We start from the raw sequence: 25,314 nt of genomic DNA, 5'->3' as shown, positions 1-25,314 counted from the left end.
TATTGAACTGAATGCTGTGGTTTACAGTTTATAAGCCAACCTCCAATAGACCCATTGTTAGGACATTTACATCAAGCTGGGATGGGACCCTGAAGTTGTTCGTTTCCCTCCTCAGTCCCATCCTTTTTGTCTGCCCTTCGGCTTTTCCTTCCATCTTTTCCACTCCCATTGAAGCATGGTGCAATACCCTGAGCCTTGAGATGGTGTTCTGTATACCCTGACTATCTTTAATCTAGTTATCTATTTTCTCTTTCTGACTCTGTGTTAAGAACTTCCCTTCTCAGCTCTGGCCTCTTACAGCCTGGATGTAATGCAGTGAAACTAGAGATCGTCCTTGTTTGTAAAACTTTACTCAATCTTATTATGGCTGGGAGAGCTTGGGAACAAGCTGGTCCCAGCCTGAAGGCTGACTTAACAAAGGACGCTGTTTTAGAGATGGTATAGATGAGATCTCTTGCAATAAAATCATAGCTAACATTTATTGAGTGCTTCTCATGTGCTAGGCACTATTCTGTATGTTTATATTAATTTATTTAATCTCAACAAAACTATTATTCCTATTTTAAAAACGAGACTTCTAAGACATAGACATTAAATAATTTGCTCAAGGTCACATATCTAATAAAGGTAGAGCTGGAATTTGTGCCTAGAATCTGATACCAGAGCTTGCGTATTTACAATACCATCCAGTTTAACATCCAGTTTCTTTAACATAAACCATCCTTATCCCACAGTCACTAACGAAGGCCAGGGGGTCTTATGGTGCAATGTTTGTTGACATGGATATGTATTAGCGAAAATTAGAAGGTATTTATCATGTGGCACATAGCAAGTTCTATTTAAGAATTTCCATGTTTGTTTTGGTAGGATGAACAACCTGAGTTTTTGATTAAGTCAAATAAGCCTTTTTAGTCGTTCTTTTTGCCAGTGACCACCATTATTTAAACTGACACGCTGCTTTAAAGAACTTGAGTCACACATGTTATATGTTGTCTCATTCTGTTTGGGCCACCATAACAGACTACCATAGGCTGGGTGGCTTATGAATAACAGACATTTATTTATCACAGTGCTGGAGTCTAAGTCTGTGATCAAGGCATTGGCAGATTCAGTGTCTGGTGGGGTCCACTTCCTGGATTATAGGTGGCTGCCTTCTCGCCCTAACCTCACATGGCGGAAGGAAGTAGGAGAGCTATCTAGGGTCTTTTTCATAAGCGCACTGATCCCATTCATGAGGGGTTCCTCCCTTACGACCCAAACACTTCCAAGTAGTGGGGTTTAGGTTTCAACATAAGAATTGTGGGCGGGGAGAGGACACAAACACATGTTATATAGGGGAAGTCATGTATTTTTCCTCTTTCTCTTTTCTGTCGCCTTCATCCTAGTGGCTTAACCAGGCAGGCAGGACCATCTCCAGAAGCTTCTGCTTCAGATGAGCATTCTCTGAATGTAACAGAATAGACAAAGGCTATCCCGTAAACAACACTGGTTAGCCAGAAAAGTGAGCATTCATATGCCTGTTTCACGTGCTAAGAACAAAGACCATTCATTCGTGTACTTACTCCTTCAGTCACTTGGTATCGAGTGCCTACTTTAAGAGGGAGACTTCTAGGTCCTGGGGATGCTGTGGGGAATAAGCCAAAACTCAGCCTTTCAAGAGCTTATATTCTGTTGGGGCAGTAAACAAATAAATACATAATATATCGTTATGCTTTGAAGAAAAAGAAAATTAGGAAGAGAGTGATAGTAGTGGTCATGGAAGATATCTCTAAGGAGGTGGCATTTGAGCAGAGACTTGTGTGAAGTGACAGAATGGGCCAGTGCTGATCTAGAGGAAGAGAATCACAGGCAGAAGCAACAAAGTGCAAAGATCCTGAGGTGGGAACGAACCTGGCACGGTAAAGGAACATCAGGCAGACCAGTGTGACTAGAGCGGAACAAATGAGGTGGAGGAGGGGAGGTGGGGAAGCCCCACGACAGGGGCTGGAGCTGGATCATGAAGGGCGTGGAAGGCCACAGACAGGACTTTGAGGTTTACCCTGAATGGGATGGGAACCAGAGGAGTGGGCTGAGCAAGGGGTATCGCAATATGCCTTTTGTTCTTTGGTGATCACTTTGGCTGCCGGGTGGAGACAACTACAGGAAGCGAAACCTAACAGGAGGCTGTTATAATCATCTTAGGCTCCTTTTGTTTTGCTTTGTTTTTACTTTTTGTTTTGAAATAATTTTTGACTTTAAAGAACTTGCAAAATAATGGAGAGTCCTGTCCATCCTTTACCCATATTCTCCAAATGTTAACATTTTTGAAAATACAGTACAAATATCAGAACTAGGAAATCAACAGTGATAAAATACTATTTCCAGCCTGCCAACCTTGTTCCCGTTTCCCCAGTTATCACACTAACATCCTTTTTCAGGTTCAGAATCCAACTAGAGACCACATGCTGCATTTGGTTACTGTGTCTCCTTAGTTTCTTTTAACCTAGAACAGTCATTCCTTTTCTTTCAAGACCTTGACATTTTTCATTACTAGCCAAAATGTCCCTACCTTGTAAAATCCCCCTCCATCTGAGTTTTCTCATGGTTAAATTCAGGTTACGCATTTTTGATACCACCACCACAAAAGTGATGTTATGCTTTAATTTAGTGCATCAGGGAGCGCCCGACACTGATTTTCCCAGTTACGGGTGATGTTAACTTTGATCATTTGATAGGGTATGTGTCTCCACTTTGATTGCCCTTTGTAATTCATAAGTATTTTAAAAGGAAATACCTTGAAACTAAATATTCTCTTATTATATTTTCCCACAATTTTAGTATTGTTGATTCTTATCAGAAACAAGTATTACTGTGAGGATTGCCAAATTCTGTTTTTTTATCATAATTCTTTTTATGCCTTTTAGTTGGAATTGTACTATAAGGGAAAACTTTTCCCATATTTATTCAATTGTCTATACTGTAATAAGCCCACGAGTTCTACGAGTTCTTATTAATTTCTATGTGTGAGGCTCCTCTACTACCATTTATTTATCTTGTTGCTCAAAGGGTCCTAGATTTGGCTATTGGGAACCCCTTCACGTTGGGTTCTGTGTCCTTTTCACATGTCCCCATAATTTTTTGAGCACATCTTAGTTTTTGGTGCCATATGATGTTCCTGGCTCAGCTTAGTTGCTCAATCCTAGAATATACATACAGTAGTTTCAGAATTGCTAACCTATATGACTCAACAGCCCTATGAAATACAAACCTAGTAACTAGAGTGCTATTTATTTAACCTTAGTACCATTTTCCAAAGTTACTTTTGTTACTTCTCCCCTTTCCCTCCTTTGTGTGGTTGTATCATATGTTTGTAATACAGCTAGATTCAGTTGTTTCTGTTTTATTTATGTGTGTTCCCCCACACACACATAAATAAACACTCAGTTGATTTTAATTATTTACTAGTTTTCGCATATGTGAAACATAAACATGGTTCTAAAACTCAGAACCAGACAAAAATATATGCTATGAAAAATGTCACTCTCGTTCATCCTTACTCCATTCTCATTTCCCAGCCTTTCATAAACACATTTGCTGAAGTTAATAAATCTTATTAATTTCTCATTTATCCTTTTTTCTTTGATGGAAGGTAACATAATATAGTCTTTTTGCACTTTGCCTTTTTCACTTTATATTATACTTGGAAATCATTTCCTATCCATCCAAGAGAACTTCATTCTTTTTCATGGCTGTATAGTATTCTGTGTGAATGTGTGTCATAGTTTACTCACTTACTCTCTTTATGAGCATTTAGGTTGTTCCCAATGTTTAGCTTTTTCAAACAATGCTGAGATGAATATCCTTGTGCATGTATATTTTTGTATTATTTGGTGGGAGTAGGGACTGTATCTTCAAGATAAATTCCTAGAAGTGAGATGGCAGGATTAAAAGCCAAGTTCATACGCAGTTTTGTTAGATGTGACCTTTCCCATTTTACTGGTTTGCATTCTCAGCAGCAATCCATGAGAGTGCCTTTGTCTTCCATACCCTTTACAACAAAATATGTGTCATACTTCTTAATTTTCCAGATGAAAATTTTGATAGTGGCTCACAGAAGGAGAGTAGTACAGGTAGTGAGAAGTGCCTAGATTCCAGGTATATTTTGAAGAAAAAAACAATTCCGAGTTTATGATGGACTGCTTTGAAAGCTAAATTCTGTTTAAATATTGGGCATCAGGAGTAACAGTCTAAACAAGTAACTTTTCATTAGCATGACTTTTATTGAAGTTTTTGGTGACATTCCCCTTCTTGAGTCAGCCTTGTTATAATAGTCCGATAAATATATGGCATATTAAAAGGTAATGATAACTGTTCCAACAAGTAATTTTCAATATTTTAGTGCCCTAATGCAGCAGAAGTTTATTCCTCACTCATGTAACAACCTATCTTCACCTGGAGGAGATAGAAATTGCTCCCACTTACTTTCTGGTTTCTATCATATGACCCCTAGATGCAAGAGAGCTCAGTAAATGTGGTCCTTGCAGGATGGCAGCTTTCCAGGGAGAGCTCTATATATGGAAGGGGGAATATGAATTTAGGTGTACAGTTGGCTAACTCTGTCACAGATATTTAATGAAGTAAGCCATTTGGGTACTGTGCGGGAATAAATACCATGTTTTGCAGAATGGAATGCATATCCTGGACTTTTACATTGCCAAATACTGAAGGATGATTTTTTTTTTTTTTTTAAGTATAATCATGGAGTTTAATAGCAAGGAAAGAAAACGAGTTCTACAGAAGGAGGAAATATTTAGCTTTGAAAGACTGAGCATAACAGAGGTGTTCCAAATAAGATTGATGAATGAAAAAAAAAAGATTTTTGTATTTTCTTTCATCTGCTCCTTCCTTCATTCAACAGACAGTACTAGGGCCTGTCTGCTGCCAACTCTGTGCTTAGTGCTGGGGTGTGCGAAAGGGCAGGAAGTGGTGAGAGACGAGATGGGAGCTGCAGGGGGTGGTCACCACATATGCACTGGGCAAAGTGATGTTTATTCTTACATGGACAGGAATATATACAAGCAGAATGTTGTGCAGTCAGAGGAAGGTGCTATTAAACAATTCAGAGTAGTGGGGATATTTTTTTTCTTCTGATCTTGAAAAAAAGTTTTCTGAGACAATTATATAAAGGAAACTTTCTCTAAAGCTTTTAAAGTACAGCACTTCAATAGAACAAATTGCTTGTCTAAAGAAGGAAAACATCTGATTCCAACAGATTAAGAAAGCTATTTTATGTTCTTTCCAGGATATAGTATTCTTCAGTATTCATAGGTTTTGTGCTCATCTTATAGGGAAAAAGTTATTATTCTTCTCAGTGCAAAAGGAGTTCGATTTATAAGGGGGGCTGCCAGAGAAGAAAATCTGTCATGATACGTTGTAGCTGCACTGCTGGAGTGATGCTGACAGCCGGCCTGTGTGGCGCACGGTGTGGAGCGGCACTGCGAGGTCGTCCAGCCGCGTTCTCAGCACAGCCCGTGCGGCAGCTCCAGCTGGGCTGACGTTATCAGTAGTTAGTCAGAGCACCCCAGTCCCCACTGTAGAGGTGAGGATGTAAACGACGTGCCCAGAATCTGTAAATTTAAATTCCAAAGAGAGAAAATAGCTTTTAAATTCTGATATTGTAGTCTAATTTTATCTGATGTTCAGGAATAAAAAATCTAATAGAGCTTCTTAAAACCCTGTTTACTTAATCTGTTATTGTCGGGATGGGGGGTAGACAGCAGTTAAAAAAATGTGGCTAACATTTACAAACTGCAATATTTTCCATTCTTCTTAGAATTATTTTTATTAGAATTATGTCTTAGAAATATGGTTGAAGGTCAGTTAATTGCCTCTTCATTTCTCTCGGTCTTTACAGTAATTGATTTTATGGTACTTTTAAATTTGGAGGGAAAATGCTTAAAGTGTGGGACTTTTATTGTTGGAGCCAATTTTTTTCTCTTTTGGGACTTTTTCAAAAAAAGTTCTTTTTTTAAAGAACTAAAGTTTTGTTCTTTCAACAAAAATGTTATTGTGTGCCAGAAATTGCACTAGATCCTAACTCCTTTGCATTCACATTTTATTGGTGAATAATAGTGTAACTGTATGACTAATGTTCAACTGTGTCTGGTCTCTCAGGTGGGGTGACTGCTCTCTGTTGGGACCCCGTCCAGCGAGTTTTGTTCTCAGGCAGCTCCGATCACTCTGTAATCATGTGGGACATCGGTGGGAGAAAAGGAACAGCCATCGAGCTCCAAGGACACAAGTAAGACCACTGGTGCTTTTATAAAGAACTTGAGAAAAGATTCCCAGCTCAAGGCTGGAATAAAGGAGTGCGGCTCAGTCTCTGGGGCAGGGTCTTAGCGTGGGAAGGAGCATGGCAGGAAAGCAAGTAATGGCCACTTTGATTTATATCTGTGCATAAGTGTGTGTATTTATCTATACCCCATTTTATTCCACAGAGGATTTGAGAGTGCTTATAGAAACCATAAAGTAAAATAATGGCAGAATAAATAAAAGGTAAAAATTAGAACCAGGGAGAATATGAGAGTAAAATTTTGAGAGTAAAAGAAAAAAGCTTAAAAATACAAGCTATGAAGGCCTACAGAATTTCTGTAATTGAGGTCAAATGTGGCTTCAAGATTTCTGGCAGCTTAAGGAAAAAGGGAGAGCTAGATAATATCCTTTCTCACACAGTACATTTTGTACTTCACCAAATATTTATTGAGTACTCGGCCTTGATTCATATCAGGCTCTTCTTCCTTAAGGGATGGATTTCAAGGGGCTGAGAGGAAAAGCAGAGAAAGCTTTGTGTTTCCTTGGAGCGATTCTCCAACTTGGCTGTGCATAGAGAATCACTGAGGAATTTGTTTAGAGTAGGTTCCCGGGCCCTGTCTTTGAAGATTCCAATCACCAGTCTGGAGCTGCAGGCGTCTGTGGTAACAAGCTTCCCAGGCAGCTCTCTGCTGGTGACCCTCAGACCACACTCTGATTTGTCCTGCTCTGGGCTGCCCACAGTCCCTGGGGGCAGTGTCTGTTCGTGTTGCAGTAAAGAATTTTGGAACTGCTGTAGAACTCTAAAGCTAGTCTAAATTGTTTTTAACTTGTAAAGTTTTCAAAATGATATTAAGAGCGACTCCAGACAGCCATAAAGAAATGTCAGTAATGCTCTCGTGAACTGGCTGGTTTTAAGCAACATTAGCTCTTCCTATAAATCTGCCTGGAAACACTAGTTTTAAAATATTTTTAAAGTATTTCCTTAAAAAAATCTGCAGTTTAGGATTATTGAACTAATTTAGTTTTGGAGGGCCCATGCACAAATAATTATTGTAGTGTTAGAGTTTAGTTTCAGAGATGTAGCTATTAAGCCCTTCTTTCCCACATTAGAGAACAGACCACAGTGTCTGGGGCCACAGCTGGCTTACAGGGCCACTGGACCTTGTCATCAGCTCATTAGAGGAATCGTCCTCCTACGTTTCTCTCCATGACAAGGGGACATGCATCACCACCATGTAGAAGGAGTTGACGTCAGTCATCCATGTATGTAAAGAGAAAGGGAAGCCAAGCGGTCCTGTCTGCTAACACTCAGCTGTTGTCTAATCTGCTGGGCGATTCCTGGCACACTGGGCTCTTGGAGAAACTGTAAGGTAAATGTGTGACATGCCGAGAGAAGTTTTAAAAGCTTCATTGGGAGAGGGCTCCCGGGAGAGGTTCTCTGTCCAAAGAGGAGAGGGGCCAGAGAAGTCGCGCCCTGGGGCGGGAGGCTATAGTTTTCATAGGGATATGTCGGGGTAGGGTATAGCATGGGGAATGTCAGCTGAGCATCCGGATTAGGGCGGTGACGCCAGGGCTTTAGGGCGGGCCCTTGTTCAGATTCCAGATTCAGATATCAAGCTAGAAAGCCTCCAGGCAGGTATCTGGCTGGCCTTCCCCACCCCCCGCCGACCTAACAGAAACAAAATGCAGGTTGTGAATGAAGATCAGTAATGTTTGTTGGACTCATTCAGATGAGCCATAACTAGTTTTGTTTTTACACAGTGGTTGGTAAAGGGTCCAGGCAGCCTTACAGGACCCATCCACATGATGGGGAAGTGTTGCCACTCTCCACACCAGCATCACCGTGTGCTGAGTGCCCTCATGTGAAACGTTGCTCTGGGAAACTTGCACCTCCAGTTTGGTAAGAAAGGAAGAGCTATGAGGCTGGGATGCAATCTCTCAGTCCCAGAAAAATGAAACCTAGACTAATAGGTCTTCCAGTTCTAAGAAATACAAACTTGGCTGTATAGAAAATGAAACAGACTATACTTGGAGTCCATCCTGACAGGATCACACCCCTGGAATTTAGTGGGGCGGTCGGGCAGGTGAGATCAGGAACCACCAGTCAGAACTGGCTTTAAACGGGAATAATGGCAGAAGGCCTTTGCCTCGTGCATTGTTTAACTCAAGCTTAGTAACAAAGTGAACTCTATGAGGGGTTCTCAGATCTTAGCCTGAGAGGGGACGCCTTGATGCCACAGAGCTAAGGGAAGTAAACTTCCTCAGCATTGGTTACTGTTGTTCTATTAGGGTGGGTTCGAACACCTGAGGTAGAGGTACAGAAGCCAAAGGAGGTGCTGGCAGTAGGAGGACGCGCTTCACCAAGAAGGTTCAGGAAAGAACAGGAAAGGGTATCAGGCAAGAAAGAGGTCATAAGACCCACTTTCATAGCAGCCATTCCTTTGCCCTGAAAGTTGGCCACTGGATTAGTGTTCGATGATTCTTGTGTTTGAATAGAGCCTAATATCTCGTCAAAGAGCTTTCAAAATACACAGACCCCTCTGTTTCATTTTATAATAACCCTATGAAGGGGAGAAGCCAGATTCCATTTGTTAGATGAGACTGCTGAGCTATCGTCAAAGCCCCCAGCTGACAGCTTAGGTCTCCTAAACTTCAGTGCAGCTTGATCTAATAAAGCAGTTCAGAGCCTTTGTATCCAGCTAGGCACTGGAGTCACGAAAATGAACATTGGATAACACTTGGTTCCCACCCTGCCCCATGGTGGTTTCTGTCTCTTTTCTACTTTAGAAGCCAAAGAGTTTCTACCTGTGGCCTGTGGCCTGAGGCTTCCCTTTGCCATTCTGCAATTCCTCATTTTCCCACCTTCCCCAGAGTGACTAATGCTGGCCAGAGTTCCAAATCAGCGACTGAACTGGTGAGCCGGGGACCTGGGGAGAGCAGACCGGACCAGAGCTCCCGCCCCTCAGGGTGCGGAGACTGCCTTCCCCTCCTCAGGAAATGCCCAAGCATGGTGTGGAGAGACAGCTGCCATCCCGGGTTTGCAGCTTTATACCATCCTTCAGTAGCAGAAATATGACTAGTTTGATTTTGTGTGTAAAAATGCTATCAAAGCAGAGAGAGCTTTAACACTAGAGTAAATGATTGATTACAGCAAAAATGTTTCCAAGTCCAAAGGGAATAGAAGTTAAGAAAGTATACTTCTATAAAATTTTTTCCACATTGGAAGTGTTTTGGTGTTTTTGTTCCCTACAGCAGTTAGAGCATGATTATGTGCTAGCTCTGTGGAAGGAAAGGCAAAGAAAAGGTTAGTTTCAGGGACCAGTTGTGTTTTCTCAAGTATAAACCTGGACATTTATTGCCCCGTGCCCACCTTGTCAAATCTAATAATGGTACTTGGGCTTTTTAGATCCTTTTTTATTCTTAAATAATACCTATCATTTCATGACCAACTTTATGACCATAATTTTTCTTATAACAGTGTTTTTCAGGCCTCTAAGACTTTTTGGCAATTTATTTCAATGGTAACTTGATTTAAAGCACAGATAAAAGGTCTGTGTGGCCCTTGCGGTACAGGCCCCTCCTTGGGATCCCTGGGTTGCATGAGGCTCAGTCACAGCCATGACTCTTGGCACATAAGGCCTGTGTGTGAGCTTCCTGTTTCCACAATCCTAGCTCTTGGTTTCACTCTTCCTGCATTTAGCATGTGTAAGACCTTTGTTATAAGCATTCTCAAAGCCTTTTGGTAAAGAAATAAGATATTTACAAATAAATATACACTGGGAAAATTTGTGCTTTTTCCTCTTCTATCAAGTAAATTGCATGTAAAGTTAAAAGAAGAAGTAAAATTCTTTTATACAGCATTTTCTAGGTGTGGGGAAGTGAGGGCAAGGAAAATTACATACGAAAATTTTTCTCTCCTGATTTGAGATTTAGGAATGTTTCTCACTGTAGCACTTAAGAATTATTAGGATAGAGAAGAGATGTCTTTTATATTTGTAACTACTTAGCTAAACACATAGTAAAAACATTTGTAATTAGAGTTCTCATAGAAAATAGAATCTTGTAAAAGACAGAGGGGCCGAATATTGGTCATTAAGTGCTAGCCCCTGAGTCTGGCCATACTGTGTTTCAGCCAGTCCTTCTGCTGACAGCCGTGTAGGCTTTGGCGAGGTACTTCCTGCCTCTCTCTGATCCTCCGTTTCCTTGTCTCTGAAGAAAGGAAAATATTGGAAAGAAAACCCTCAAAAGTTGTTTAAAACCACAGATGATATAATACATGGAAAATAATCACAGGAGTAAAGGCTAATAAGTGGCAGTTGTTAAAATTATTCTTTTAAAAAAATTATAATTCTTCAAAAATTAACCTTTTGGATATGATTACTGTTTCTCTCTGTAGCATTTCCATGGAAATATTGCCACGTACACCTACTCGCTCTATTCATAACACATTAAACAAATGTTTACTGAGCTCTGTCTACATACCAGATTTTGTATTAGGCATCTAGGACACTAAGAAAATAGTCCCTGCCTGTGTGGAGCTGTGCTGGAAGTATGAAAATGGGGTAAAGGTGGGACAGTTTGTCAGATTTACTGAAAAGTGGGAGGCCTCAGTGAGGGAGTCACTCTAGATTTGGATCTTATGAGATGAAGAGATTCCCACAGTTCTCAGGATCAGGTGGCTAACCAAAACAGAACTGCGTGAACTAAATACAGTGTTTTCAGGAATTGCAAGTGGGCAGACATGTGGCAGCTAATCTGAACTTCCACCCTAGCCAGTAAACAGCAAAATGTTGCTGCTGCTTAAACTAGTGTTCCCAGACATGTGCCTGAGTTCAGGTTCAGACTGTTTGTGGTCCAGGGATCCCTGGTGATGCAAATCCTTCTAGGGTCCTTTTGGCATGAGCTAGCCCTAGGCATCTGTTATCCAGGAGACTTCACTTTTATATTGCCCACAAGTCTCTCTGGTCCTTTGAGGTTTGGAAAACTTACGAATATTTTGAGTTCTGAATATGGGAGCAAGATCTCTGGTAGAAGATGCATAAATGATTAGCTTTTCGCCAAGTAACCTAGGACTTTACATCAAAGAAACGAAGGAAGCTATACATTGAAGACCCTCCTACTCTTCGGAAATGGAAGAGGGTCTAAGTTGACATTCAGGCAGATGTTAGCCTGTGTTGGAAAAGCTGTTTTCTATAGAGGATAAAGGCTTCTCTACGCTGTTTTCTTAAGCATCAGACACAGGACCAGCTTCTTGGGCGTGTGACCTATGCAGTCACAGAAGGCCCCATGCTTAGAAAGTCCCCACACTTAGTTTAACGCACTGGGTCACCATTTCATAATTCTCAACAATATTTTTAACAAGAGGCCATGTATTTTCATGCTGCATTGGGCTTCCCAAATTATGTAGCTGGGCCTGATGAGACATATGTTACTTCTAGGACTGGTGAGAAAGGAAATAAAGCCATCTCACTAAGTAGATTTGTGATGGCAGATCCTGGTGGTTGTAAAAAGTGAAGTTTTTGTGCACTCATAAGATCATTTGCATTGCAGTACATGGAGCACTCATTCATGAAATAATAACCAGTTTTGAAATGCTTTCCAGGATAAATGCTATAGTGATGTCAGATGAAACATGAGTGCATGAAGAAGATATCTTTTATTCTTTATAACCCTCAATCTGTGAGTCTGGGGATGTTCCCTCACCTTGTTTTTAACTGCAGGGTGGTTGTATTTTGAATCCTTAAATCAAGACGTCCCTGAGCAGCTTTATTGCAAAGCTTGGAATCCAGCATCCGTCACCGTGTTCCACTCTTCTGTGTTGGAACATTAACGGTACTGTGGCCCCATAAATTATGTAGTCGTTGCTGCCAGCAATGAGTGGCAATGCAGTTCCTTCTGGAGCTTATTTTGGTTTTACAAGATCATTGATGTGTATCAGGATGCCTTAACAAATGAAATGTAGTTCAAATCACAGGGTTATGAGTCTGCTCAACTTGATAGATTTTCCTTCTTGCACCTAAATGTCAGAATGGTGGCACTCCATACTTAGGAACATGGAAGAACCACCAGGACAGATAAAAATCAATTGATGTTTTTTAAGGTTTTATAGTAAAGGTTTTATATTAAAGGTTTTATATTAGTCATTAATTAATATAGGAAATAGTAAGATATTATAACCAGTTCCAAGGAAAAATCCACAGAGTAGATACATACGTAGGCAGTGGGGAATGTTGACATGAATTGGTAAGTAGAGTCACAGTTGGCTTCTTCCATGGGAGTGGCGGGGTCTGGGGTTTAGTTGCATCTTCACTGACAAGATTCAATTGCAATAATAGCAGTTTTCAATAGCTACTGGATTATAGGATAGCCCAGTTAAAGCTGCAGACCCCTGTAGATCAGATAACCCAGAAGAGTGTGCTAGGTAACACCTAAAATTCCATTGAAAAGACACTCAGTAATTTCTTTTTGCCCATTTTAGTCTTTCACAATCTACTTGACAATTCTTTCCCCCTCCTCTCCCTCTATAATCATAATAATCTCAAAGATTATTCTTGATCACAAAAAAAAGCTGGTCTCACAAGGTTTGGCCTAATTATTTACATTGGTGCAGTAAGAGTGTTAATCACATTGGCCTCCTTGGTTTGCTTTGCAAATATGTAATCATGCAGTATTAAATAAACAACTATTAAACTCACAGAATTAACTTTTGCATGGAAGTTTTTACAAGGAATCTTAGATTGGGCTTTTCGACCCCAGGGCTAGGAAACCAAGCTGAGAAACTCTCCACCATATTTCACCTCAGTAGACCTTGGGTGAATTCCTCAAGGTTTCCAGCATTTGCTAGGTTCCTGACCTGGTAGCTTCCTTGCCACCAGTAAGTCCAGGACCCTGCAAAACCAGGTATCAGAGCCGGTTTTCCTGGGAGGGCTTTGTAGGCATTGGCTCCATTAGTTCTTAAAGTGGCTAATTCATATCTGATTCACTGAGTATCATTCTCTAATATGATACTCTAAAGTATCGTATTAGATATAATGGTTGCTCAGTTAATCCTGCAGATAAATTCTAATTGAACCTATGAAGTAACTATATTGCCATGCAAATTAAGGGGACTCAGTAATAGTTTTTGAATTCTGGGATATCAGTGAGAATTGGATATCATTTTTAAATGTTTTGATTTAGCTTATAAAAGCAGAGTTTACTAAATTATAGGTTAGAGATAGCATAGAAAGGAAGAGTAAAAGCATCCTTATGTGTCCAGAAAATAGAACACTAAAACATCAGCAGTATTCCAGACAACACAGTAAAGTTTCCCTCTCCAGTTCATCCAGTCCTGTATAATTCTTGTTCTGCTGGTTCCTGGTTAAGCAGTCTACACGAAGTAAGATGTCTACATCCAGACTCAAAAAGAGTCCAGAAATCCAAGGAAATTCCACTGCTCAGATGAAAAATTATCTAAGCAGTGTCAGCTCAATAGCCTGGCCCAAGAGTCTATTATTTGAAATATCAATATTTTAAAATAACTGGTACGTGAAGTCCTTTTCCACAAAACTCTTAAGATTGTCCTTTGTGGCCTGTAGCTTAGAGCAGAGCCATCAGGCAAGCTTCAGAGTAGTACAAAAGTTACCTGTAGGTAATAGAGATGTAACAGTTAACTTGTTTACTGTGACAAATAATATAAGAATGGAGGAGAGTAAAATTCTCTATTGAGATACGCTATGTAAGTATTTTCTAAGAGTTTTGATCAGTATTTCCCATGAAGATAAGAACGTATTATAGGCAAATGAGAGCATTTATAAAATCTCTGGGGTCTTCTCATAAAATACACAATTTCAGGTTTACTTGTATTAGTATCATTTTAACCTGTACTGACTTAACCTAGTGAAAACTGAGTATCTCTTGTGAACTGATAACTCTTATAATAGTAACACAGCAAACAAATGCAGTTGTTCATAGCATCTCTCTTTTTAAAAGGCAAAAAAATAAAATAAAATAAAAATAAAATCTTTATGATTGTCCAGAACCCCTCTAGGAAATCTCAAAGATAGTTTTAGGGGTAAATAAGTCTTAACATTTTAATTTAATTTTTTTCAAAACATAAGGTTTAGTCTGAGAAGGCAAAACCAAAAGAATAGTCGAGTTTTAGGTACTTCATTAAGGTAGGAGCGCAGGTGCCTAAAAACAACACTTGATTATCTAGATAATTAAAGTAACTATAAGACATTTGAAGTAAATATAGAAAGTAACAGAATCTTAAAGAATTTAGCCCTTCTCACAAGTGAGGATCTTTATGTTTTTTTCTTTAAATAATTAAGGACTGTGATCAAGTCAGCATAAAGCTCTAAAAATAGATTCTAAGTAGATTCTATAGAATGTAAAGAATATTCTTTTTAATTATGGTTCACATATACAATGGAATATTACTCAGCCATCAAAAGGAAATGAAATCCTACCATTTGCAATGACGTCAATAGACCCAGAGGTTATAATGCTGAGTGAAATAAGTCAGAGAAAGATAGATACCATATGATTTCACTTATATGCAGTTATCTAAGGATCAAAAAGAACAAACTAATCAAAACCAGACTCACAAATATAGTGGACAATTTGCTGATGGACAGAAGAGAAGTGTGTTGGGAGGCTGGGAGAATGGGGTGAATGGTAAACGAAGTAAAAATTAGTAGTTGATAGTTGGGCACAGGGAGCATGGAAGAGGGAATGCAGTTGGCATTAATATGATGGCTAAGTGGAGGGCCAGGGGAGGGAGGGGGCAATGGGGGGGAGGGATCGTTTTATGAACATTATAGATGTCTAACCAATGTACTGTATACTTGAAACTAATTTAAATAAATATATTTTTTTAAAAAAGAATATTCTTTTGCATTATAGTCAAAGGCATTCATCATCAATAAAAGGAAGCAAGGCATCAAAGCTGAGGGAACTACACCAAAATTTTAATGTATTTTATAGCCTTTTTTCAGACTCAAGTATTATAAGTGAAAGCAAATAAAATTCACTTTCCAAAATTTAGCCTTCATTTTCCTCTTTCAGATTCAGGAACAAATTTATAATTTACTTTAGAATTGCTTTTTTTATCCATGTTCTCTCAAAAGTATACAATGGAGTGAGTGTTCCAGAGGCTGCATGATGAGTGATACCATAACAGATGCAGAAAGAGATGAGTATCTGGGTCTCTCTTGTTAAGCAAGACGTTAGAAAGACTTGCAAAAATGTTAATGCCCTTTTTTGTCATCAAAGTGTCTTGTTTTAGGAAATTTTTTTTCATAAGATCTATGTTGTTTATGTTAAAATGGAATAGATTATTTCTATTTTCAGATGAATCAGGTTTTTTTTTTAATTTCTCAGTTTTGGTCGCAAATACAGTAAATATGACCCCAATAAACTTAATTAAAAATTTAAAAAAAACAAATACAGTAAATACAGATAGTTATCACTCACTTAAAAGATAGCTCTTTGATTTCCCTCAAATAAGTTTTAAGAGTATAAAGCGGTCCTGAGACAAAGTTCAACTGCTTTAAGGCAAAACTACTCTTTTTCTTTCAAAAAATGCATATGCAATTGTATTTCTTTTCTATTTGAACCTGACATAGTCTCAGCCATCCATTTTAATTATAATAATTAACCAAAGAATTAAGTTACATTTATTGCATAGAGAAAATCAGGAGAAGGATGTAGATGATTGAGAACTATCTATCATATACAAGCATTTTACCAGACTAGCAAAGCTTATAAACACATATAACATTAATTTCGACTGTGACATACATCACTTTTACCTCCCCTGAAAATGGCGAAAATGAACACATTCATTGACATGACTGACCTAAGTTATAGCCTCTCTGTAGGATATGAAAGTAAGAAGCAAACATATGTAAACTTAATATTCTTTGTAATCAAAGTTTCAGTATTCTAACTTATTTTGAAATTATCTAGGTAGGTATCTAATGATTATTGATTAACACAGCTTAATATTACTCTTAAAGATCTTAGGAATTATCTCTAAGTGATATGCTGCAAAGCATAATTGCCATTTATGTAAAAAGTGTATCAGCGAAAGTATTCAATTTGGTTGAACACAAATTTATAATTTTCATAATCTTAAACATATAGGCATAACATTAGCTTATTTGGCCAGTTATCCTATATAAATTTAGGAGAAATCAACCCAAGTAAAATAAATTGTACACTTGTATTATACATAACACTGAGAAGTCAGAGAAAAATGGCTGTGTTTTAAAACTTAATCATATTAGTCTCATTTGCCAAAGTTACTTTAATTTTTGAACTTGGATTCTTAAAATTTTTATTGAGTTAGGTAGCATTTTCTGTAAAATAATTTTTATTTTTAAGTATAGTAAATTTAAAGTTTTAGATGTTCAATTTTCTTATCTTCTGTGAAGTTTAGAAATATTCAGTTTATATAAGTACTTTATAAGCCAAGCAGAACAAGTCTTTACAATTTAAAAGGTGCTATAATCTAATTCATTGATACCTGGAAATAAGAAAGCATTCCATATACTACAAGAAGTAAAGAAAGGTCTTTCTGGATTGTAGACACAGATACACAGAGCTTAATAGCCTCAGTTCTGCAGCTTCAGCCACAGATCAAAAGTAAACAGAAAACATCACCAGTTCAGATTTCAAAGAGCTCCTCTCCTTCCCAGTGGGCACAGAATTCTTAATTGATTTGAGCTCAAAATAGAAAACTATGCAAACAAATACATCCAAGAAACCAGATTTCCTGTTCTCTCTCACCTAACGGAAAGTAGATCTGTGTACTCTTTTGTTAAGTGATCACCAGCTTACAAGACCATAAAACTGAATTCTCTATCGTGGCTGCCAGCAAGAGGGAATAACTTGTCAGCCGTGCATGGACGAGAAAGAAAAATAAACACAAATCAGTAAAGAGGAAATAAAAACTAGCAAAACAGTCAATGAAGCTCAAGTCTACTGCTGCTTTGGATTCACTCTGGGAGCCAAGAAGTAGTATGTGTGGGTCTAACCCACCAATGATGTGCTTCACTTCTCAGGCAACACAGTTTACCTGACTCTTATATGAATCCAGTCAACTTCTCAATGAAAAACCTCCAAAATTCTTAAAGGATACCTTTTTTAGAAAATGAGTCATAACTTTTGAACAAATGTAACATGAACATGTGTCACAGATTAGTTTGTTTAATCAATTAGGGAAGGAACCAGTAAGATGTTACAGTCAGTTCAGCAATCAGCTTTTCTCCTTAAGTGTTGGTAACTGACAAAGATTATCTCTGCCTGGGGCCTCGACATCTTAAATGAGCATTTTAACTTTTAAACCTCGAGTTCTCTCCCCACCCTTGGCATGTTGACAGTTCCATCTGATTTCTAAGATCCGCACTTGAGGCTCAGCAGTGAGTGTGCACATTGATTGACTGCTGGGCTTCCCTCCATTAGAGCTTTCATTTGCTTCCTAAACTGTTGCCAACTCTTGCTTTCTTTCACAGTGACAAAGTCCAGGCCCTCTCCTACGCGCAGCACACACGGCAGCTCATCTCATGTGGCGGTGACGGTGGCATTGTCGTCTGGAACATGGACGTGGAGAGGCAGGAGGTAGGTGTCACAGCAAGCTGGGGGCCTCTCCCTCCACAGCCACCAGATTGGGCTCTACAGTTCCAGCTGTGCTGAAAAATGGATCAGCTGCCACACCTGCTCATTTCTTCCTCCTTTTATGATTAAATCATGATATAAAACATGTCAGAATAAAAAATTCTAGGATAAGAGGAGTTTCCTTTTTTTTTTAATCCACAAAAGTTGGCATTTAATGTTCATGTAATAGAGATTTCATAAGAATTTAGACTGAGGCTGAGCTGTTTAGACTTTAAATCTGTTGCTGCATTCACAACAAAGCTTCAGGTGAGAAAAAGGAACCTTCTGTTTTCAGGTGATTAGCCTTTTGGTATAAAGTGCCCTATGAAAATAAAACTCATGTGCTTTATGTTATTGAGGGAAGTGGTGGCTAGTGGTTGAGAAATGATATTTGATGAATTAAGAATCCTTGGTTTGGTAGTAATAGAAATGTTAGAAATAATTATTTTGTGCTTCTTTATGAGTCATGTCCTAAACAGTTCTCAGATATAAATGTATGCTTTATCATTTTTAAGCATATATTATTAAGTTTTATCATAACATTCTTTTTTATAAGTTTTCTTTTTCACCTTTGAGCATCTTAATGATTGATACATTTCCAGAATATCCCCTTTGACAAGTACTTTAAAGGTAACAATATTCTCATTTCCCTGGAATTAAACTTTCCCTTTGACAGTGTATATTCTTCTAATTTCAGAAAAGCAACACTCTAAAAAGACAAAAGCAATTTCCCATCTTCTTTCCCAGTCCTGACCCGACCCCATTTCAAGAGAGTATTACCCACAGCATAACGCCTTTCAAATGCCAGTAATTAAATGCTTAAGAAGATTAAAGCTTGATTTGTTCAAACCATACATCCACAGGAGTTCTATTAGTAACTAATTAAAACAGTCATTACTGTTAGAAAGTGGGGAATTTTAGAATATTGCTTTTGAAATGCCATTTGGTATAAAGGCAGAGAAATCCATACAATGTGTACTAGCCAGGCTCTCCAAGTGACCAGTGATCTGCATGGAAGCAGTGTTAGGTCAACAACAGTCACACCTGGTCTGTCCTGGCTTCTTTCCTGGCCTAACTAACCTAACCAGGGGAGGAGGGGTCCCTTGGGTTCTTTTCCCTCAGTGCACTGTGGGGAAGGAAGAAATTTTCCTCTCAAGGTTCTTTCATTTGGTCTAATAATCAAATAGACAATGAGACAAATCAAGGGAAAATGACCACATTTAATTACATACATATGTATGAGAACTCCACATACATGAGAGAGTCAGAGACCCCATATACCTGAGAGATTCAAAGACAGGAAGGGAAAATGAGGTAATAATGACATTCTGAGCTAAAGATCACCTGGGGCTTCAGATGGAAGGAAGGTCATTGTAGGAAAATAAGAAGAGCAGATATTTGGTAATTAGAAGTTTATCCTTCCCTACAGAGAGGTCATAAAGAGTTATTTTGGTGATAATTCTTATGGGCAAGGCCCTTAGTTCAAATTCTTTTAGGGACAGGTTAAGTTTCTCATGAGCCTGCAGGATCTCAGCTGCCTTTAGCTCAAAATAATCTGCACGCCACAGAGGCACATCTTGGGGATAGAGGTAACTCATTCTGAACCCCTGCAGCATGCAGTCTCCACCGTTGATGGACAGAGCCCCAAAGGAAGATAATGTTTCCAGAGACAAAACCAGGTGGTTGTGGGCAGTCTGTTGAGCCATCTTGCTTAAATTATGCCTTTTGACATGCACATATATGAGCACTGGTCCTTGTTGACTATTTTAAATCTTGTTGAGTGATTCAGAACCTGAATGAACAGTGGAAATGGTTCTGTCCATTTTGCAAATGTCATATTATATAAATGTAAATCCCCTGAGATGTATCTGGAGCTGCTTCCTGGTAAGTGCGGGCGAGTGCTGTGCAGGAGGGCCCACCTCTGGAGGTCTGAGACCTGTTAGATGAAGCAGTTCCTGCCCTGAAGCACTGCCAGACTTTCTGGAAGAAAAGACACGCGGTAGAAAACTTAAGAAAACTATTAAATGATATAAATGAATCAATTGTATCAGTGCAAGCTAGAGCATTAGTATTGGGTATTTAGGAAGAGGCATTACCGTTGTAGGCCAACGTTGAACGGTTTTTGGACAGAAATAGGGCTGAAAGATTGATGGGGCCTGGATGTACACTGCCCAGGACAAGAAACCCCAAGAGTAAAAGAGCTGGTGGACGTGGGCAGTCGCACACGCAGAGGACGCAGACGGAGGCGCAGCTTGAGGGGGGCAGGAGCAGATGATGGAAGACCTGAAATGGCTGAACACAATTGAATTGACATCCCATAGATTGTACATGTATTTATACTGTTAATGAAATTCACTTTTTCAAACTTTTGCCATTTTTTTTCCAAAATATATATAATAAACATTAGTTACTCATGGTGCCACCACTCAGAAATAACACCCTTAATAGGTTGACGAGCATCCCTCCTTACATATTTCTCTACACATACACGTGTGAAAGATTTTTTTTTACAAAAAAATGGAATCATACTATAAATCATATCCAGATTTATTTTTTCCCCCTTTCCTGATCCTTAATTCCTTCCTCATTGATACCCGATATGATATGTTCGATATGTCCTGAATCTGCATGCTTCCTTGTAAAAGATGTAGTGGTTGTGTGTGTGTGTGTGTGTGTGTGTGTGTGTGTGTTAAAGATTTTTGTAAATCTTCCTGCATCAGAAGTGTTCTGAAAAATCACAATGTGGATATGTATTTTAGGGGTAAAAATGTTTTGTTAACTAAAAATTTTGCATTATTTTGTTAAATCTGCCTTTAAACGGATTAAGGCATGAAAATTACAAAGCAAATCAAGGCTTCTTTCAGTTTTAATAAAATAAATAGACCAATAAATAGACTTCACTTTTTGAGAAAGTGTATAGCTTTAGGTTTATTTCTGCTTGAAGGTAGAATAATAGGCTAAGTCCTCAAATCTGTTCCACAAGAGGTATTCCTCAGAAAAGGATTACATCCACAGAAAAAGACCTTTCTGGGCATTTGCTGTGCTGCTGTCCATTGTGAATCTCGAAGAGGGGGAAGATAGATGATGGAAGACCTCATTTCTCAAACTTGTTTGATCTCAGGCCTCTTTGACAGTAAGAATCAAATTGAAGTTTCCTGGAATTCGGCTTTTGGGAAACTCTGGGATTGGGTTTATTTTTCAAGATTACTTGGGTTTGGTGATATGTAGAAAGAGATCAGCCTTTCTGCCAGCTGATGAATTTGCAGAGTTGAACATGGAACTCTAGAAGCAAATGCAGAGTCATCTTTAGATTTGCTAAAGAATAGCTTTAAGCTTAACACATCTTTTAGACCTGTTTGCCATAGTTAGAGTACTTGTGATGAGGTTGGGAAATAGTGAGTGAAATCAGAATATTGTGTGACCCGTGAGGCAAGGAGCAGAGTTTCAAACTCTGCCGGGCCCTACCACAAGTGGATCGCGGACAAGTAGCTCCCCCACATACCCGCTGTGGCCAGGTTCTGTCCCTCCAACACAGATAGCTGTGTGTATGTATGATGTGTAATTAGATGTAATTGTACACAAGTAGAGCAGATATAATATTACATATGATCACAGAGAATATGAAATAAAGTCCTAAGCTCTCAACATGGCCGTCAGGACTCTGCTGGGATGGCCCCGGCTGTTGCCGAACACCCCTGAACCCAGCCTGGGTCATAGCACTGTGCTTCTCAGGCCTTTGCACTTATACTTTATTTAGTTGTTAATAATATTTTCATGTTTAACCTTCCCCGATGATTCTTCACGAGATCTTTTTATTCACCAGTATGTCCCCAGGGCCTTCAGTAGATATTTTTTAAATGATTGAGAAGTCATACTTCTGGTTCTTACAAACATATCCTGGTTCCGTACGTTTCATCAGCGTCAGTGGTTCCGTCCTCCTCTCTGCTGCTCACTGTGACCTGCTGTGTGCTTCATTTAACAGACCCCCGAATGGTTGGACAGTGATTCCTGCCAAAAGTGTGATCAGCCTTTCTTCTGGAACTTCAAGCAAATGTGGGACAGTAAGAAAATTGGCTTGAGACAGGTATGTGATATGGCTGCTGCATCAAAATGTAATTGGAAATAACTTTACCTTGTGATCTTAGAAGAAATAAGGGTAAATTATTATCATGGAGTCTCTTTGTAACTGCACATTAATTTATTCCCTTTATCTACTCTAGCTCTTTCCTGCTGGATTCAGCTTTTGTATTGACTTGTTCCCAGTAAGCAGTTAAGAGATATGATTTCTGAATTCTAGTGGCATCTGTTGAAATATACCTTAAAATTAAAGGGGTTATGCTTACCATGAAGTTACAGAAGTGGTATTTATTTCTTCTTAATAATTATACTTACCCTCCTTCTGTCTTAGTTTTAGTTATTCGGATCTACTTATAATACATAGCATTTTGAGTCTGATTGCATTGTTGGGTTTGGTCTTCCCCAGACGTTGTTTTCACTGCTCACCTAGGTTAGCATGGCTGGAGTATAGACAGTGGATTGAACCAGGGTTCATTTATGTTCTCCATAAGGCAGTGTAATCTCTGGAGATGGCATTTCCTCAATACACTCAGCTTTAAAATAACCGGACCGCTGGGTGGTTCCTCTAGAGTTCACAGAGATAGTAACTGGAAAGGACCAAGAATGGAGGAAGGGGGCAGTGGGGAGGTGGCACAGTCACATGTGGTTCCCAGCAGTCCTCATCCTACACCTTTCAGCTGTGTGTTCCTCTCAGTTTTCTGGGGCACTCTTGTTTAGCGTCCTCACCTGGATGCTGTTGCTCACACCTGCGAGGCCCAGCAGCCTTAATGAGTACCTGTTCTCTCTCCCTCCAGCACCACTGCCGCAAGTGCGGGAAGGCTGTCTGCGGTAAGTGCAGCTCCAAACGCTCCTCCATCCCTCTGATGGGCTTCGAGTTTGAAGTGAGGGTCTGTGACAGCTGCCATGAGGCCATCACAGATGAAGAGTAAGTTCCAGCAGTCCGCAGAATTGTCCAGGTTAAGGAGAGAATGTGATCTGAGAGCTGCACCCAGCACTACAGTCAGGACTGCTAGTGCCCTGGTTTCTGCTGGTTTAGAATACAGACTGGGGCAAGTGGGCGAAGCCCTCCTTTCCACCAACAGATTATGTTCTCTTGTGAGGTGGGAGAGGAGAGAGTCTGCACAAAGAATGCATCTCTGTACTCTTCGCAACCCCAGGGGTATGTGCGTTACAAATAGATGTGCTTCAAGCAGAGCCTTCTGTCTGCCCATTTCCTTGAGAAGTGCCCATGGTTCAGTAGCCCAGGGTTCACTTTCTAGCCCAAGCTGATATCTTCACAGAAGCAGAATCAGCCCGCAGGCTCCAGAGGCTTCATTTTCCAGGAGGAGTGAGGCCACTTTACCTAAGAGGCAAATACTACCAATTGCCTAGCTACTCAGTCTTGCTGGTCAGTCTTGCCCAGAAACCCAGGGCCTTAGATTACTGCACATCAGTGTGCTTGGGAGGGTGGGACAAATCTATACTGTCTTTCATGTCAGCTAATTGAAAACTGCCGCAGATGTAAACAGAATGCTCTGCAGCAAGTTTCCCTTTAGTGAATTACAGCAAGATTTCATAGGAAACCGGCTGCCTAATTCTCCCGACCCCCGCCCCACATACTTTCAGCCCCTTGTATACAGTAAATTCATTTAAGTAGTAGATGGGTGCCTTAAAAGCTGCATGTAAATAGAAACATTGAAAAAGTACCAGAATAAATAAGTATTTAAAGGAAATTCCTGGGGTGGCTCCTGGAGTACCGTAGTGGTTAGCACGTCTGCTTTACATGCAGAAGGTCCTGGATTTGCGCCCCAGGTGGAGCCATGGACCATACTCTGGGTGTGCCAGCCCCCCCCACCCCCACCCCCATGCACTAGGCCCCCGGGGCGCGCCGCCTCCAGAGATCAAGTTCTCAAGGGAAACAGCAACATCCATAGGTCAGGGGTGGAAGTTGGGGGAGTGGAGAATTAAAAAGAGGGAAAAATTTTTTAAATAATAATTTTTTTAAAAAAATTTTTGGGCAAATTAATAATGTATTCTCTTACAGATAACCCTAATTTATATTTTTCATTGTTATTTATCTATATCAAATATAAAGATGCCATTGAGTAAATAAGCGTTTCTATTCATTGATTATTTTTCAGTCATCACGATGAAATTAATACAAGTTCTCATTGGAGAGCTGCATGTGATCTTAGAGATATTCTAGTTTGAGTCTTCATTTTATAGCAAAAGTCACAAACCCAGAGGGTTAGAGTGACTGCAAATTAAACCTAAATCTTAATTCTGAATGTTTTAAAGTGACCATTTTTAGTATGCTGAAGATCAGTTATTTCCCAGATTTAGCTGTAGATAAAAAGAAGAAAACAACCATCTTCAGAGAGCCCACTAGAGAGTGGGAACCCTCGAAACACGATTAGAGAACAGCTGTCTCCTGCACCACGTTCCCATCCCCTTTCCCGTGTCACTGTTAACTTCTGCCTCTTCTCTGTGGAAGCATCCTCATTGCGTATGGAACTCCTGGGCACAATTGACAGGCCTTCTTGCTTAAAAAAAAAAAAAATGCATAGATTAAAAAACACAAAACATAACGATGTTTATTAAAGTGTTGGGATACTACAGCACAAGTAAGTCTGCCATTAAACCTGCGAAAAGAGGGAAAGTATATCGGCCTTTGATTACAATGGTAATAATATCTTAGGCATTTTAACAAGCAAGTTTTTTTTTTTTTTTTTAATTAAATAGGCAAAGGTAGAATATTTTACCAGCAAGTCCCTCTGAGAGCAAACTTAACAAAAGTACTGTGGTGGGTTGTTTTTTTTTTTTTTTAATTTGTCAAAAACAATGTTTTTCATAAGCTCTATAAAAGCAACAATCTATAAAAGATTTTTGAAAATTTCATCAACTCTTTCTAATTTTGCAGAATATAAGAATCCTTTTACCTTTAAAAAAAGTCATACCAGGTCACCAGAGAATAAAGGTAGATCTGAGCAGTGTTTCTAATAATGAAACAGTTTTAGCCGTTTGGTTAAAAATTAGAGCTTAAAGTCACCCTGGTTATTCTCCATTCATATGTCACCACCTTTCCGTCATGAAAACTTTCTTTGCTTCTTCCAGACGTGCCCCCACGGCTACCTTCCATGACAGTAAACATAACATTGTGCATGTGCATTTTGATGCAACCAGAGGGTGGTTGCTGACCTCGGGAACTGACAAGGTTATTAAGGTAGGACGCCATCTTATTTTAGGAGTTTTTCATCTTTGGTCCTGTGTAAACACACAGGAGCACCAAGGCTGTATGAAATCTGCTCAGGTTACCCTCGGCAGTGA

General features: G+C 39.4%; 1 protein-coding gene across 3 annotated transcripts in view; it reads left to right on the top strand.

Moving 5' to 3' along the window:
- WDFY2 (WD repeat and FYVE domain containing 2) overlaps positions 1-25,314 on the top strand; it is a 149,504-nt gene that overhangs the window by 117,453 nt on the left and 6,737 nt on the right. For all 3 annotated transcript variants that reach the window (XM_036228526.1, XM_016143071.2, XM_016143072.2), the window contains 5 exons: positions 6,154-6,280; positions 17,790-17,895; positions 21,914-22,015; positions 22,803-22,933; positions 25,102-25,210. In XM_036228526.1, coding sequence (XP_036084419.1) covers positions 6,154-6,280; positions 17,790-17,895; positions 21,914-22,015; positions 22,803-22,933; positions 25,102-25,210 — 575 coding nt within the window. The remainder of the gene's footprint in view (positions 1-6,153; positions 6,281-17,789; positions 17,896-21,913; positions 22,016-22,802; positions 22,934-25,101; positions 25,211-25,314) is intronic.

The sequence above is a fragment of the Rousettus aegyptiacus genome, unplaced genomic scaffold, assembly GCF_014176215.1.
Source record: "Rousettus aegyptiacus isolate mRouAeg1 unplaced genomic scaffold, mRouAeg1.p scaffold_m13_p_11, whole genome shotgun sequence".
Taxonomy (NCBI): Eukaryota; Metazoa; Chordata; class Mammalia; order Chiroptera; family Pteropodidae; genus Rousettus; species Rousettus aegyptiacus.
Note: the sequence above shows the minus strand (reverse complement) of the source record. Positions and strands in the feature narration are given on the sequence as shown.